The sequence below is a fragment of the Hirundo rustica genome, chromosome 35 (genome assembly GCF_015227805.2).
Source record: "Hirundo rustica isolate bHirRus1 chromosome 35, bHirRus1.pri.v3, whole genome shotgun sequence".
In the NCBI taxonomy this organism is placed as follows: domain Eukaryota; kingdom Metazoa; phylum Chordata; class Aves; order Passeriformes; family Hirundinidae; genus Hirundo; species Hirundo rustica.
Window position 1 is genome coordinate 55197 of NC_053484.1, and position 15982 is coordinate 71178.

At 63.6% G+C, this 15982-nt stretch overlaps 3 protein-coding genes across 7 annotated transcripts in view; 1 reads left to right on the forward strand and 2 right to left on the reverse strand.

Annotated features, from left to right (window-relative positions):
* The first annotated feature begins 69 nt into the window (after positions 1-69).
* ZNF740 (zinc finger protein 740) lies at positions 70-6886 on the forward strand. 4 transcript variants are annotated; one of them, XM_040088697.1, is made up of 9 exons: positions 300-400; positions 753-1060; positions 3587-3718; positions 4964-5050; positions 5155-5214; positions 5370-5484; positions 5583-5701; positions 5778-5899; positions 5996-6886. In XM_040088697.1, the coding sequence occupies exons 2-8, from the start codon at positions 1052-1054 to the stop codon at positions 5868-5870; spliced, it is 615 nt and encodes a 204-aa protein (XP_039944631.1). In that variant the 5' UTR covers positions 300-400; positions 753-1051; the 3' UTR covers positions 5871-5899; positions 5996-6886. The 4 variants fall into 4 exon arrangements, with proteins under 4 accessions (XP_039944630.1, XP_039944631.1, XP_039944629.1 ...); XM_040088696.1 differs by lacking the exon at positions 300-400 and adding an exon at positions 70-127 and having other exon boundaries at positions 5778-6886; XM_040088695.1 differs by having other exon boundaries at positions 5778-6886.
* Positions 6887-8102: 1216 nt separating this feature from the next.
* Positions 8103-15238, reverse strand: RARG (retinoic acid receptor gamma). Of its 2 annotated transcripts, XM_040088721.2 has the most exons (8): positions 15118-15238; positions 12726-12871; positions 12187-12328; positions 11662-11813; positions 10730-10906; positions 10048-10252; positions 9272-9430; positions 8340-8651 (listed from the first exon to the last, which is right to left on the reverse strand). In XM_040088721.2, the coding sequence occupies exons 1-8, from the start codon at positions 15236-15238 to the stop codon at positions 8476-8478; spliced, it is 1278 nt and encodes a 425-aa protein (XP_039944655.1). In that variant the 3' UTR covers positions 8340-8475. The 2 variants fall into 2 exon arrangements, with proteins under 2 accessions (XP_039944656.1, XP_039944655.1); XM_040088722.2 differs by lacking the exon at positions 15118-15238 and having other exon boundaries at positions 8103-8651; positions 9272-9465; positions 12726-13068.
* A 388-nt stretch (positions 15239-15626) lies between these two features.
* LOC120764674 (cuticle collagen 1-like) overlaps positions 15627-15982 on the reverse strand; it is a 5027-nt gene continuing 4671 nt past the window's right edge. The window contains exon 7 of the mRNA XM_040088668.1: positions 15627-15680. Within this exon, the coding sequence (XP_039944602.1) occupies positions 15627-15680 (54 nt within the window). The remainder of the gene's footprint in view (positions 15681-15982) is intronic.

Consider the following 15982-nt stretch of genomic DNA (forward strand, 5'->3'; position numbering starts at 1 on the left):
GCCCGGCGCGCGGCGGCCCCGGAAGCGGCGGCGGGGGCGGGGGTTTCCGCTTCCGGGTGGCGGCGGCGGCGGCGGGGGGGCGGCGGGGCCGGGCTCGGGCGGTCGGAGCGCGGAGGGGCCGCGGCAGGTACGGAGCGATCTCCCCCCGACACCCCCCGCCGGACCCTCCGGCACCCTCGGGGCCGCCCGGACCCCGGCCGGCGCCGCGGCGCCGTTCCCACCGGGGATGGGAGAAGGGGAGCGGGCCGGGGGTGGGAGGGGGATGGGGAGGGATTGGGGGGAGGTCCCTAACGAGAGAGGCGGCCCCGATCCCCGGCGTGGCCCCTCCCGGCGTGACCGCTCTCAGGCCTTTCCCCGGTTGTGACCCCTCCCCGGGACACCGCCGCTGGGACCCCCCCCGGTAACACCCCCGGCCCTCCCTGGGGTCTCCCCGGTGTGACCCAAACCCCCCCCCCGTCCGCTCCCCGCTCACCCCCGGCTGAGATTTCCCCCCCGGGACCCCTCGCTTTGGTGACACCCCCTGTGTCACCCCCCCCGACCCCCGCAGGTCACAGACTCCCCCGGGACCCTCCAGAATCGTCCCCACCCCCGGGACCCCGTTTCTCCCCGTTCCAGGAATTCCCTCCCAGCCTGTCCTGGGTTGCTCCCCGCATTGCCCGCGGGGCTGTCCCCGTTTCCCCGCTCACCCCGAGGTTCCTCCCTTTGGGCCCCCCTTTGATTCCCCCCTTTTTTTCCCCGCTGTTTCCCTGCAGGCGGAGATCCCCCTGGGTTCGGCTCCATCCCCGCAGATCCACCGCCCGCCCAGCTCGGGGGGTCCCGGCTTCGGGGGGGGGCCCGGCCCTGTGTCCCCCCCCTTCCTGCCCCAGTGGCCCCCCCGGGAGGAGGAAGAAGAGGAGGAGGAGGAGGAGGAGGAGGAGAAGGAGAAGGAATGGCGGCGCCGTGGCGGGTACTGGAGCCCGCCCAAAAATCCATAAAAATTTACTGATCCCACCTTTTCTTACCCCAAACGAGCTTTACCTGGGCGAGAAGTAAGGCCAAAGGCTCCCACAGCATGGCTCAGGTAATGAGCCCCCACCCCCTGCATCCTGACACCCCCAGGCCCAGGAATTTGGGGGAACAACGGCCCCCCCCACCCCCCCAAAAAAAACTGGGAAAAGGGAAGGAAGAGGGGAGAGACGTGGAGCTGGAACTTCCCTCCCCTGCGCCGGGGTGGGGGGTCCCTCCCCGTCCCCCCATCCTGCTCCAGGGAGATACCCCACGATTATCCCTGTTCTCCCCGAGATGATCTTGATTTTCTCGAGAAATACCCCGATTTTTTTTTCCCCCCCTTTAGCCCTGAGGGCCTGTCAGGCCTCAAAAAAAAGGAGATCCAAGCTGCCCCCTCCACACTTTGGGTTCTTCCCAGGATTATCCCAAAGTTTCCAAGTATTATCCCAAATTTTTCCCTGGGTTATCCCAGTTTTCCCCGGTAGCCTTTAGGGCCCCAATAGAGGCAAGCTCAGTAGTTCAGGAGGCACTTTGGGGGTGTCTTTGTCTCCCCCCACCTTCCCCTCCCCATTCTGGGGGTTTTTCCAGGGTTAGTGCTGAATTCTCCCAGTTTCTGCTGGAATTGTTCCAGTTTTCCCTGGGATAATCCAGGATTTTCCCCGGGATTACCTTGAAGTTTCCTGTTGTCCATTAGATCCTCTCTGGGCTGCAAGAAGGGATTTCAGACACACCTTGGGGTCTTCCCAGAATTATCCCAGAATTATCCCAGAATTTTATCCCAGAATTATCCCAGAATTATCCCAGAATTATCCCAGTTCTCCCTGGCGTTCTCCCAGCAGTTTCTCAGGTTTATCCTGAATTTTCCTTGCGATTATCCCAGTTTTCTCCAGGATTCCCCAAATTTCCTGGTGGCCTTTAGGTCCTGTCAGGCCTCAAATAAGGGGTTCAGCTCCCCAAGCCTTCCTTCTTTGGGGCTCTCCCTAGAATTATTCGGGAATTATCCCAAATTTTCTCCATAATTCCCCATTTTTTTTTTCCCTGGATTTTTTTCCCTGAATTTCCCATTATCCCTCAGGTCCCAACAGGCCTCAGAAAAAGGGGGTTCAGCCTCCTCCATTCCCAGTTTTGGGGTCTCCTGGTTTTGCCCTGGGTTTATCCCACTTTTCCACAGGATTATCTCAAAGCTGCTGCACAATTCCCTCGAATTTTTCATGTTGACCTCGAATCCTCATTGGGCTGAAAGAAGAGCGTTCAACCCCCTCTGTTCCACTTCAGGGTCTTCCCAGAATTATTCTGGGATCATCCCAAATTTCCCCTGACATCATCCCAAAGCTTCCTCAGGATTACCCCAAAGTTTCCCCAGCATTATCCCAAACTTCCCTCGAGATCATCCCAAAATTTCCCCAGCATTATCCCAAAATTCCCTTGAGATCATCCCAAAATTTCCCCAGCATTATCCCAAATTTCCCTTGAGATCATCCCCAAGTTTCCCCAGGATTATCACAAATTTCCCTTGAGATCATCCCGAAGTTTCCCCAGGATTATCCTAAATTTCCCTCGACACCATCCCAAAATTTCCCCAGATTATCCCAAACTTCCCTCGAGATCATCCCAAAGTTTCCCCAGCATTATCCCAAAATTCCCTTGAGATCATCCCAAAATTTCCCCAGATTATCCCAAATTTCCTTCTACACCATCCCAAAGTTTCCCCAGGATTATCCCAAACTTCCCTCGAGATCATCCCAAAGTTTCCCCAGATTATCCCAAATTTCCCTTGAGATCATCCCGAAATTTCCCCAGCATTATCCCAAAGTTTCCCCAGGATTATCCCAAATTTCCCTCGAGATCATCCCAAAGTTTCCCCAGCATTATCCCAAATTTCCCTCGACATCATCCCAAAGTTTCCCCAGGATTATCCCAAAATTTCCCCAGCATTATCCCAAAATTCCTTCTACACCATCCCCAAGTTTCCCCAGGATTATCCCAAACTTCCCTCGAGATCATCCCAAAATTTCCCCAGCATTATCCCAAATTTCCTTCGACACCATCCCAAAGTTTCCCCAGCATTATCCCAAATTTCCCTTGAGATCATCCCGAAATTTCCCCAGCATTATCCCCAAGTTTCCCCAGCATTACTCCACAGTTTCCCCAGCATTATCCCAAAATTCCCTTGACATCATCCCCAAGTTTCCCCGGCATTATCCCAAATTTCCCTCGACATCATCCCAAAGTTTCCCCAGCATTATCCCAAATTTCCCTTAAGATCATCCCCAAGTTTCCCCATCATCACCCCGCAGTTTCCCCAGCGTTATCCCCACGTTTCCCCAGCGTTATCCTGCAGTTTCCTCAGCATTATCCCAAAGTTTCCCCAGCATCACCCCGCAGTTTCCCCATCACCATCCCCACGTTTCCTCAGCATTATCCCAAAGTTTCCCCAGTGTTATCCCCACGTTTCCCCATCATCACCCCACGTTTCCCCATCCTCTCCCCCATTTCCCCTCAGGGCCCAGAAGCAGGGGGTCCCTGCCCCGCTCCCTGCTCCGAGGGGCGCCCTGGCGTTCCCGGGAAGCGGGGCTGATCCCGGGGGTCCCTGTTCCAGGCGAGTCTCCTGGCCTGCGAGGGGCTCTCGGGCGTCTGCCTCGTCCCCACCGTCGCCAGCAAGAAGATGATGCCCAAATCCGGAGGGAAGCAGGACGGGAGCCGGGAACGGGGCTCCAGCCCCGACCTCCTGGTACGGAGTGGGAACCCCCGGCTGGGATCTGCGGCCTTCCACTGGGGGATCCCACCTTGAATTCGGGCTTTATGCCTTTAGTTTGGCTTTTCCCACCTTTAATTTGCTTTTTTCTGCCTTTAATTTGGGGGGTGGAGGGGGGTCCAGCTAATTTTTTTTTTTTTTTTTTTTCCCCCCCTGCTTTAATTTGGGCTATTCTGCCCCAAATTTGGCATTTTCCCACTTTTAATTTGCCTCTTCCTCCTCGAATTTGACTTTTTTTTCTCCTCAAATTTGCATTTTTCTCCCTTTGTTTGTCCTTTTCTATATTTTATTTGACCTTTTCCCTTTCTGATTTGGTTTTCTCCTGCTTTATGCTTTAATTTTCCTGCTTTAATTTTCCTCTTTTATGGCGTATGGGAAAATGGCTTTTTCCTCCTTTACTTTTCCTGCTTTTGTTTGACTTTCCCACTTCTCATTTGACCTTTTCCTTTAATTGTGTTTTTTTGTCTTTTCGTTTCCCATTTCCTTATTTGATTTTCCTTTCTTCGCTCGCCCTTTCTTTTATTGGACTTTTCCTCCTTCATTTGGATTTTTCCTCCTCTGTTTGGTTTTTCCTGCCTCTGATTTTCCTGTTCTAATTCCATTGTTTCCCCTTCAATTCCACTGTCCCCCAACCTCCCCATTCCCTGCTCATCCTGAACCCCTCCTACCCCCAATTTCCTGCTCCCCCGACCCCCCCGAATTCCTGCTCACCCAATCCCTCCTCCCCAATTCCCAAATCCCCTCTATCCCAATTTTTGCCCCCCCCCCGATCACCCCTTCCTAAACCCCTCCCCGCCAACTCCTGGTCCCGCAATGCCCCCTCCTGAATCCCCCCACCCCAATTCCTGCCCCAAATCCCCCCTTTCCCGCCCCCACCCCAATTCCTGCCCCAAATCCCCCCCTTCCTAAACCCCACCCCAATTCCTGCCCTGTTCCCAACCCCTCCCAATTCCTGCCCCAAATCCCCCATTTCCAAACTCCTCCCAATTCCTGCTCCCCCAATCCCCCCTTTCCCGCCCCCACCCCAATTCCTGCTCCCCAAATCCCCCCTTTCCCAACCCCAACACCCCAATTCCTGCCCCTTTCCCGCCCCCACCCCAATTCCTGCTCCCCAAATCCCCCCTTTCCCAACTCCACCCCAATTCCCGCTCCCCAAATCCCCCCTTTCCCGCCCCCACCCCAATTCCCGCCCCCCAATTCCCGCCCCCTTTCCCGCCCCAGTCCCTCCGCCAGGACCCCGACAAGCCCCGTGCCCGCAAAGACGACGATGCTCCCGAGGCCTCCAACCCCAAGAAATCCATGAAAAAGGCAGGTCCCCTCCCCCGGCAGGGGGTCCCCCCCTCCATTCGGGGCTCCGGGGGGGTCGGGGGCCGTCTCGGGGGCCGCTGACACCCCCTCGCCCCCCCCGGCAGCGCCGCAAGCGGGTTCCCGGCGCCGAGGGACCCCCGAGCTCCTCCCGCCGAGGATCCCAGGTTTGCCGCCGCGCCGCACGAGGAGGAGGAGGAGGAAGACAATCTCCCAAACTCCGGCAGGCGCAGGACGGCCGGGGGGGGGGATTTGGGGGGGGCTGCTGGGGGTCCCCCCGGCTCTGAACCCCCAAATCCCTCCCCCCCCAACCCCGTTTCAGATGGTGGTGATCGAGCAGAACGGCTCCTTCCAGCTCAAGAACTTCATCTGCGACCACTGCTTCGGCGCCTTCCGGAGCAGCTACCACCTCAAGCGGCACATCCTCATCCACACCGGTAATGACCCCTCCTTAATGACCCCTCCTTAATGACCGCTGCTTAATGAGCGCTCCTTAATGATCCCCCCGCGCGCTAATTCCCGCCCGGGCCCGCAGGGGAGAAGCCCTTCGAGTGCGACATGTGCGACATGCGCTTCATCCAGAAGTACCACCTGGAGCGGCACAAGCGGGTGCACAGCGGGGAGAAGCCGTACCAGTGCGAGCGCTGCATGCAGGTACCGCCGCGGGAGCTGGCGCGGGCAGGCGCCGCGGGCAGCGCCCGCACGCCCTGAGCCCGCCCTGCTCCCGCAGAGCTTCTCCCGCACCGACCGGCTGCTGCGACACAAGCGCATGTGCCAAGGCTGCCAGACCAAGACCCCTCCCGACTCCCAGCTGCTGCTGTGAACATCTGGGGACGCCGGGAAGTTCAGGGGGTGCGGGAAGTGGGGGGGGATGATTCCTCCCGCGCCCCCTCCTCCCCGTCACCGTGCTCCGCCTCACCTGGATTTCTCACCCTCCCCCTCTCGAAGGACGGGGAAGAAACCGAGCGCTGCCAGCGTGGGAAAAAAAAAAACCCCAACTCGGATCGTTCCTGCCCTCCGGCCTAAAAACTTGGATTACGATCCAAAAAAACAAACAAACAAAAAAAATCCTCCTGGAATCTTCAAGTGCTCCCCTGAACCCACACCCCTGAATGCACCCCTTCCCCTCTTAGGAGAGACTGGGAACCCCCAAAGTGCCCGAAATCCCAGCGGATCCAGGATACCTGAGCACAGGTAGGAGGGTCCCGCTGGGAGCAGCAGCATCGATCCCTCTCTTTGGGAAAAGGAGGAGAACTGAAGATGTTGGGGAGGCGGGTGGGGTGCACCCCCCTTTTTTTGTTGTTGGAAAATAGGAAAAAAAAAGAGGAATTTGGGGGGGACCCCCTTGAGCGGCGCATCCTGCTCGGCGGCACTTCCCATTTCCTCTGGAACTCCTTCAGATTTTGGGGGGGGTTTCTCCGACTTTGTGTGGTTTTGGGGTGCTGCCTGTGTCCCCCCGTGCTGGGAGGTCTGCGCCCTTGCCGGGGGCGGGACAGGGCCCCCCCAGTTTCCTGGAAAACCCCTGGATCAGGAGCGAGGTGGGGGAGGGCAGGAGCAGCCACAAGCCCCCCCAAAACCGCAGGGTGGGGGGGGTGCCCCTGCTCTGCCCCCCACTTTGGGGGTGTCCCTGTCCCCCATCACACACTGCTCCAAGGGGCAGGAGATGTTCATTTGGCCTCCTCCCTTTTTGTGCCCTGAACCCCCTTTTTGGGCCTGGAGGAGTTTGGGGGGGACGGGACACCCCCAAATTCTGGGGTCCTCCCCCGGTGACACTTCAAGAAGGACTTTGGCTCTGCTGAGCCCATTCCCCCAAATCTGAGGGGCCCGGGGGGGGGCGATTCGGGGGCTGTGGGGGGGGTTGGGGGATTTGGGGGGGGGTTGGGGCACTCCAGGGCCCCCAGGCCTCTCACACCCCCCTCCCCGGCTTCATTTTTGGGGTGTTTTGTTGGGATTTAGGGTTTAATACAGTTATTTTGCTATGTGGGGAGGGGGGGGGGAGGCAGTGGGGTGCAGCCCTGGGGGGGTTGGGGGGGGGGGTCACTTTTAAACTGTAGTTTTTTTCTAAGGGTCCCCAAATTTTGTGTCATCCCCCCCCCCTTTCCACTGTGTCCCCTCAGTGCCCCCCGACCCCCACCACCACCGTGTGTCCTCCCCCCCTCCTTTAGGGTTTATTTAAATAAAAAAAATCCGGGTTTTTGCTTTTTTTAACCCCAAATTTGGGTCCTTTGGGGGAGTGAGGGGGGAGCCCAGAACCCACCAAACAAACTGGGGGGGGGGTGCTACACTGGGAATATGGGGCTCTTAAACTGGGGAGGGGTTCAGAGGCGCCCCCTCCCCTCGAGGGGGGGTCCCAGGGTTCCCCTCTCCCCCCCAACACCCCCCCCCCCTTCCCAAATTCACGATCCTCCCCCCGGAAATTTCCATAACTTTATTTTGCAAAAATAGAAAAGTCCCGTGTCCTCCCCCCAGCACGGGAGGGGGTGGGTGGGCTGTAAACATGGCGGGGGGGGCCCCAAAACAAGGGGGGGGGTCAGCGGGGTGGGGGGCAGCAGCGGGGGGAAGGGGTCCATTCTTGGGGGGGGGTGATGTAAACGCAGAGGAATAAATAGGGGTGAAAGTGCAGCCCCGGGGGGGGGGCACCCCTCTGTAGTGTAACAGGCTCCCCCTGAGGGCTCTGCACCCCCAAATTCGGGGGGGGGCAATTTTAGGGGGGGTCAGTAAGGCCAGACCCCATCATCCAGCCAGGCTGGGGGAGGGCAGTTGGGTCTGGGGGGAACCCCCAGGATTTTGGGGTCACCCTATGGCTTGAGCCCCCACCCCGAAATGGGCGTGGGGGTGGTTGTGGGGGTCACTTTGTGTCCCCCGTCTTTGGTCTCTGTAGTGTTTGGGGGGCCGGGGGGGGGCAGCGGGGCAGGGTCATTTTGGGGGGTCCCTCCCTACCCCGAGAGCGTCAAAAAGCAAAACCCACGAGCAGCCACCCCCCAGTATGAACGGGGTCTCCCCACGCTGGGGGGGTAGGGGGTGTCCTGGGGGGGGGAATGGGGGTGCGCCCCCCCCAAAATCCACCCTGTGTCCAATAAATAAACCGTGGGAGGGAGGGAGGGAGGGAGGGGCGCTCCGGGAGCGTCAGGCATTCGTTTTTCAGGGGGAGGGGCTGGGCCCCCAAACTCCCCCCTCACAGCCCCCCCGGTACAAGGGGGGGTGGCAGCGGGGTCTGAGGGGGCTTTGGCGTGAAGCTGAGGTTTGGGGGGGCACCCCCAGACCCCCCCAGCTTAAGGCAATAGCTTTGCTCTGTCAGTCTCTGCCCCCCTTCCCTGAATTCGGGGCGGGGGCACTTTGGGGAGCTCCCCCTTCCCAGAGCGGAAGGGGGGGCCCTGGAAGGCAGCTCTGAACACCCCACCCCACTGGGGAGGGGCTTTGGGGGGGGGCTATGGGGATTTGGGGGGGCCAGGCGGACTGTCCTGGGCAGCAGGGGGGTCTGGGGGTGGGGGGGGTGCATCTCCCCCCACCTCGGTGAAGATTTCGGGGTTCTCCAGCATCTCCCGGATGAGGGGGGGCATCGGCCCCGGGATCTCCGTGCGCAGGGTGATGGCTCGTTCCGCCCCTGGGGGAGCCAAAATGTCAACAACACCCCCTGAACTCGGGCCCCCCTCAAGGCCTTGGGCCCTTCCTGGGAGATGGAACCCCCCCTTCCAAAAACCCCCTCCAATTTCAACACCCCCCCAAAACCCTGAATTCCCCAAAACCTTGAACCCCTCCCTCCAAGACCTTGAACACTCCCAAAATGAGCTTCAATCACTCCAAAACCGTGAGATTGAATCCCCGCCGGGGGCCTTGACTCCCACCCAAAACTGAGCTTCGATGCCCTCCCAAATTCCAACAGCCCCCAACTTCCGAAACTCCTTAAAAACCTCGAACGCCACCAAAATGAGCTTCAAAACCCCCCCTCAAAACCCTTGAAACGCCCCCAGGACCTTCAACTGCCCCTCTCCGAGAACTTCAGCATCCCCCGCTGGCCAGGGGCAGGTTTGGGGGTGTCCTGGTGGGTTTTGGGGTGCTGGAGGGGTCCTGGGAGGGTTTGGGGGCCGCCCCCTTTGGCAGTGACTACAAAGAGCGTTTGGGGAGATCACCGAGGCTCGGGGTGGGGTTTGGGGGGCTCGGGGAGCTCTGGGTTGCCGCAGTTTGGGGGGGGGTCCCAGGGATTCGGGGGGGGGTTTTGCTCACCCTTGGTGCTGATGCCACGCAGGTCGGTGATTTTGAGCAGCATCTGAGGGAAACGCTGCGGCTGCCGCGGGCGCCGGCGCCGGGCGTAAACGCGGAGAGCCTCGAGCAGCGGCTCCTGCAGCCGCTCCACCCGCCGGGGCTGCTCCAGCTCCATCCGGTCTGGGAGGAGAGGGAGAGACCACCCGGGACAGACGCTGTCCCCGTGTCCATCCTCTGAGCCGGAGATCCCCGCGTCGCCCCGAGAGCCCTTCGTGTCCCCACCTCCGCAGCCGAGCGGCCACGGCTCGGTCTCCCCTGCCCCCCGCTACAGCCCCGTGTCCCCACCCCGACAGATGGGGAGCAGCCCCGGCTCAGTCCCGTGCCCCCCCGGTGTCCCCACCCTGACAGATGGGGCAGGTGACACGGAGCAGCCCCGGCTCAGTCCCGTGCCCCCCCGGTGTCCCCACCCTGACAGATGGGGCAGGTGACACGGAGCAGCCCCGGCTCAGCCCCGGGTCCCCCCGGTGTCCCCACCCCTACAGATGGGGCGGGTGACACGGAGCAGCCCCGGCTCAGTCCCGGGTCCCCCCGGTGTCCCCACCCTGACAGATGGGGCGGGTGACACGGAGCAGCCCCGGCTCAGTCCCGTGTCCCCCCGGTGTCCCCACCCCGACAGATGGGCGGGTGACACGGAGCAGCCCCGGCTCAGTCCCGGGTCCCCCCCGTGTCCCCACCCCGACAGATGGGGAGCAGCCCCGGCTCAGCCCCGTGCCCCCCCGGTGCCCCCACGGCCTCACCCCCGCAGATGAGGCAGATGGCGCTGAGCAGCCCGGTCTCGGTGTCGTCGAGCTGCAGCGGCAGCAGCTGCCCCGCGAAGGCGAACACGAGGTCGGTGAGGGGCCCGAAGCCCGCGTTGTGCATCTGCGTGCGGGTCAGCGTCAGCCCGTCCGAGAACGTCATCGTGTCCTGCTCCGGGGTGTAGCGCGTGCAGATCCGCAGCATCTGCGGGGCAGGGAGCCCAGAATCACCGAAAGGCACCGGGATCCACACAGGGATCGCCGAAAATCCGCGGGAAGGGGCCCGAAAATGCAGCCAGGGACGCCTGGGGTCAGCCCACGCCATCACTGCGTCCTGCTCTGGAACGTGGCAGGTGCAGATCTGCAGGGCAGGGACCCCAAAAGCCACGCTGTCGTGTCCTGTTCCAGCTCTGCCACAGGACAAACGCAACACTGGGGGGGGGTTCAGGGTCAGGGACACCCCAAAATAGCCCAAGGTCACCGACAGCACCTAAGGGACCCTAAAGTTTCCCACCAAGAGACCCCCAAATCGACCCCGGCTGTGGAGAATCTTTCTGTGGAGAATTTTTCGACACCCGGCCCTCCCAGCTGTCCGCGGGGTGCTGAGGTCAGGACCACCCTTCCAGGAGCCCCCAACCCTCGCGAGGAGCCCCCGCAAGCCCCGGGGAAGCGCGGCCCTCACCAGGATGTCGAGGCAGGCGGCCTTGAGCAGGGTGATCTGGTCGGCCATGCTGAGCCCCGTGAAGCCCGGGAGCCGCTTGGCGAACTCCACGATCTTGATGATGCACTTGGTGGCCAACTCGCTGAACTTGTCCCACAGCCCCAGGTCCAGCTGCACGCGGTGGTCAGCGCTCGAGTTCTGGGGGCATGGGGGGCCCCAGCTGGGTTAAGGGGGCTGTTCAGGAGCCCCTGGAACCCCCTGGAACTCCAACCCCAGCACCCCGAACTCGTCCCAGAGCCCCAGGCTCAGCCGCTCCCAGCGCCCGAGTTTTGGGGGGACGGGTTCAGTTACAGGGGTTCAGGGTGCATTGGGACCCCAATCTCAGTAATCTCCAGGTGCAGCTGCACCGTGTGGTCAGTGTTCAATTTATGGGGGACACAGGCTCAGTTATGGGGGTTCAGAACCTTGTGGGAGCCCCTCCTCAGTAACCCCCAGCCCCTGAACTCAGCCCCAGGTCCAGCTGCCCCCCCTCACTCAGTACTTGAGTTTTTGGGGATCAAGGGGTGCAGAGACCCTGCTCTGGGCTCCAGGGCCGGGGTCCCTCCTGCAAGTAACCCCCCAAACACCCCCCACGCGCCCCAGGGCTCAGTCCCTGTGAACCCCTCCCCCTGCACTTGGCCCCCAGCTGCTCAGCGCTTGTGCTCTGGAGGGGTCATGAGGGAACGGGGACCCAACCGTAGGTCTGAGGGTTGGGGTCCCCCCACAAAGGGACCCCAAAAACCCCCTGGGGACAGAAACCCGGTGCCTCACTGCCCCTGGACGCGTACCCCAGCTGCCCCCAGTGCTCACGTTTGGGGGGGATCAGGAGGGAGCAGCGCCCCCGCTCCAGATCCGAGGGTCGGGGGGAGGTTGGGGTCCCCCCTCGGGCCCCCCAGATGCCCAGCCCTGCTCACCGTGGTGTACTTGCCCAGCTGGCCCAGAGAGGGGAAGGTCTCCTGGTGGGCTCTGCTGACCCTCCGCACCAGCTCGGCCAGCTCGGGGCTCAGCTCGTCGCCCCCCAAATCCTCCTTCACCTCCTTCTTCCTCTTCCGGTCGTTCCGCACGGCTGGGGGGGTGGGATTTGGGGGTCGGGGGCATTGGTGGGACCCCTCAAACCCCTCCCAGGTGGGGTTTCCTCCCCCCCTCTCCCAAAAATCCCCCTCTGGGGCAGGACTATCACCGCCACGAGCATCCCCAGCACCCTGGGCCCCCTCAGCAAAGCTTTTTGGGGGGGGTCTCAATTTCAGGGGACCCCCCTGCAGGACCAAGAGGGGAAACCCTCAGTCCCAGCAGTCCCCTCCACGGCCCCAAATCCTCCCCAAACCCCTCCCAAGAACGGGAACATCCCCAGGCCCACTGGGAGACCCCCAGGGCCCCTCAGTGATGCTTTGGGCCGATCCCCAACTTCGGGGGGACCCCGGCCCAGACCCCCTCCGCACCTTCCTTGGACATTCCGACCTGGAAGCACTTCTGGAGGCGGCAGAACTGGCACCGGTTCCGGGTGACCTTGTCGATCTGGCAGTTCCGCTCCCGGTGACACGTGTACACCATGTTCTTCTGGATGCTCCGGCGGAAAAACCCCTGGAAGCGGGGGAAAAAACGGGGCGCTGGAGGGGCTCAGGGCACCCCCCAAACCGGGGGCACCGCCCTCGCATCCCCAGCGGTCCCAGTGGGGCTCGGGGTGGAGCTCCCCAGGGTGTGGCTCCCATTTCCCTGGGGGGGTTCCCGTTGTCCCTGAGGGGTCCCCAGTACCCGGGAAGGGGTCCCCATCCCTCGGGGGCGGTGGTCCCACTCACCCCACGGCGCCCACGATGTCCCCAAGTGTCCCCGTTACAGCCCGGGGGATTCCCACTGCCCCAAGGGTCCCCCCACTCCCACGGCAGGGTCCCCACCGCCCCCCACCGTGGTTTCACTGTCTCGGGGGGCTCCCCCTGCCCCGGAGGGGGGGGTCCCCGCTGTCCCCGTGCCCCCCACGCACCTTGCAGCCCTCGCAGGAGCTCACTCCGTAGTGGTAGCCGGAGCTGCGGTCGCTGCACACGAAGCAAGGCTTGTGCACGCGCGGGGGGGGCGGAGGCGAGGGGGGGCCCGTGTCCCCCAAAACCCGCCCAGGGGAGGGCTCCAGGGCTGGGGGGGCAAAAGGAGGGGGGGGGGTTAAAGGGCCCCGCTCAGCCCCTCTCCGAAGGGACCCCGAGCCCACCTCAGGGTAAGGGAAGGTAAAGCACGGGGTGGGGGGTGATTGTGAGGGTCTCGCTGGCACCCCCACGGCCCTAAAACCTGAGCTGCAAACCCCCAAAATCAGGGGCTGGAGGGTGGGGAGCTGCTGGGGGTGCCACCAAGGTTTGGGGGGGTGGGGGGAGGGGGATGACGGCATATCAGAGTGCCCCCTCTCCTCCCCAAACCCCAAACCCCGGCGTGGGGAAGTCCCCAGCTTCCCCAAACCCCCAAATTCTGGAGAAGGAGGGTCCCCAGCCTCCTGGGAGCCCCCCCGGCACAGCCCAGGAGCACCGGGGGTGGGGCCGCTGCCTTCGGATTTCTTTTTTATTTTTTGGGAGGTGGATTCTGTGTGTTTTGCTTAAAAAAACAACAAAAAAAAAACCCAACCCAACCAAACCAAAATTGCTGAAATTGAGGAAATTCCGGCCTCGAGCGGCGCGTTTGTAACCGCGGGGGAGAGGGGGAGCGAGGGGAAGCGGGGGGGACCCCGCCCAGAGCGTGCCACGAGCACCCCAAAATAACCTGGGGAGGGGCGGGGGGAGGCCCCCACCCTAAAAACGGGGCCAAAATTGGGGCCCACGCTCCGGCCCCCGCCACGGAGACCCCCCCCCCACGTCCGTACCCCAGGCTTGGGGAGGGCCGGCTGTGACCCCCCCCCCATCAATACCGGGGACTGGGGACCGGGGGGTTCATTCGGGGGGTGCGGGCACCTTTGGGGGACCCCACCGTGCGTGTTTTCTCTCGAGGCTGGAGTTTTTTTGAAGGGGGAGGAACCCAAATTAAAGCTCGGACCCCCCAAAATCATCCGGGGGTGGGGGTGGGGGGGGCACGACGCTGGGAGCACCCCCAATTTTTGGGGGTGCTCCAAGGCGCGGTGCCCCCCCCCCCCCCCTCAGGCCTTAAACTGAGCGGGACGAAGGGAAGGTGCTCTGCCCAAGGTGGAATTTGGGGGGGCCTCGGAGGATCCCCCCCACACCCGGGGGGTGACGCCGCCCCCCCCGCAGCTGTAAAGAGCCCCCTGCCCCGAGCCAAGGGGGGCTCGGGCGGGTTTGGGGCAGCCCCGCAAGGGTTAAAGTGCCACATTGGCAGTGCGGGGGGGGCGCGGGGGGGGCGCGGCCCCGACTGGAACCAGTTGGGCCGAGGAACTGGGAGGGGGAAGGAGACGGGAGGGGGCAACGCGCCACGGGCACGAGTGGGGGGGGGGATTTAGGGGGATTTCTTCTGCCATCCCACCCTGACTGCGCCCAGATTGACACGCGGGGCAGCCCTGTGCCCCCCACCCCAAAACCGGGGGCTTCGTTCTATCCCCACAAAGGTGTCTGCGACCCCCCCAAAAAAAACAAGGTTGGGGTCCCCTGAGCCCCTCCAAAACAGGGTCCAGGGGTCCCGGCCCCCCCAAAAAGGGTCCCTGTGCCCCTGATACCCCAAAATCGGGTCCCTATTCCTGACCCCCCAAAGGGCTCCGGGACACCGCCCCCCCCCCAAAACTGGGTGCAGGTTCCTCGCCCCCCCCCCCCCACGGCGGGGCACCCCCAGCGCGGTCCCCACGTCCCTGTGCCCCCCGCAAAACGCGTCTGGGACTTTGCCCCCCCAAAACCGAGCCCCACAGCCCGGGTCCCTCCTGGGGGGGAATTCGGGGATGTCCCCCCCCGCTCCCACGCTCGCCCCCGCAGCGCGCACACGCCCCCCGGCCACCCCCGCGCGTCACTCCCGCACACGCCCACGCCGGTCCCGCACCCACGCGCGTCACCTTCCCGCACCCGCCGCGCCCCCGCGCGCCCCTTCCACGCGCGTTTGCACACTCGCGCACGCTCCGCTCGCGCCCCGGCACACCCACGCACCCACCCGCGGGCACGGGGCCGCCCCGCGCCGGCCGAGCTCCCACGCACGCTCATTTGCACGCTCGCGTTCACACCCGGAGCCCCCCCGCGCTGCCACGGCCACGGCCACGGCCACGGCGCGCTCCCGCGCGTTCGCACGCGCTTGCACGCTCACCCCGAGGCGCAGCGGAGCTCCCCGGCACGCCTCGGCCCCACTCGCGACACCAACAACCCCCCCACGCCCCCATCTGCACGCTCGGTTCACACCCGGCCGCGCTCCCCGCGCCCCCCGCACCCACTCGCGAACGCTGCCCCCCGCGCCCTCGCCCCCGGTACCTCTGCGGGCGGGGCCGCCGCAGCCGGGCGGCGCCGGGACCCTGCGCAGGGCGCAGCCGCCGCGGTTCGTCACGTCGTGCAGCCGCCGCGGCGCCGCCGCCGCCTCCACGCAGCCGAACATGGCGGCTCCGGGCCCCCCTCAGGCCCCGGTCGCGATCGGCCCCGGTCGCGATCGGCCCCGAGCGGCCCCGGAGGGTGCGGCTGAGGGGGCGGGGCCTGAGGGGGCGGGGCCTGAGGGGGCGGGGCCTGAGGGGGCGGGGTCTGAGGGGGCGGGGCTTGGCCGCCCTGCGTCCGCACGGGAGCAGGAAATGGGGCGGGGCTTAGGGCGGTTCGCTGACGTGGGCGGGGATTAAAAGGGCGGGGCTTGGAAGGCGCGTGGCCGTGATTGGCTGGCCTGCAGGGGAATGGGGCGTGGCCCCGGTGACAGGCAGGGCGGGGCCGGGGTGGAGGCGTGGCCTTGAGGAGCACGATTGACATGGAAATGGGCGTGGTCGGAGCGAGGGGCCGGGTTAGTGGGCGGGGCTGAAGGGCCAATGGGCGGGGCTCGGAGCGGTGGGCGGGGCCTGAGGCGCGGACACGCGGTGTCGCGTACACGCGTGTCACGTTGTCTCACGGTATCACACGTGTGTGTCGCCTCCGCGTGTCCCCCCTCCCTGGGGGGCACCCAGGCCACGGCCCCTGTCGCCCCCCAGCCCCTCCCGGTCCCCGCATCACCCCCTCCCGAGCCCCTCCTAATTCCACTCCGTGCGCTCCCAAGTCCTCGTGTCACCACCCGTCTCCCCAGTCCTCCCAGTCCTCCCAGTTCTTCCAGTCCTTTCCACTTCCCCTGTCGCCTCCCCAGACCTTCCCAGTCCCTCCCAGTCCC

Excerpts from the sequence above, each read along its gene's own strand:
- ZNF740 (XM_040088696.1), top strand. Across the intron at positions 5,051-5,154 it reads CCAAGAAATCCATGAAAAAG|CGCCGCAAGCGGGTTCCCGG; the intron begins GCAGGTCCCCTC and ends CCCCCCCGGCAG. Across the intron at positions 5,485-5,582 it reads GCACATCCTCATCCACACCG|GGGAGAAGCCCTTCGAGTGC; the intron begins GTAATGACCCCT and ends CCGGGCCCGCAG.
- RARG (XM_040088721.2), bottom strand. The coding sequence starts at position 15,238 with ATGTTCGGCTGCGTGGAGGCGGCGGCGGCGCCGCGGCGGCTGCACGAC. Across the intron at positions 9,431-10,047 it reads CATCTGCCTCATCTGCGGGG|ACCGGATGGAGCTGGAGCAG; the intron begins GTGAGGCCGTGG and ends CTCTCCTCCCAG. Across the intron at positions 8,652-9,271 it reads GCGTGGCATCAGCACCAAGG|GGGCGGAACGAGCCATCACC; the intron begins GTGAGCAAAACC and ends TGGCTCCCCCAG.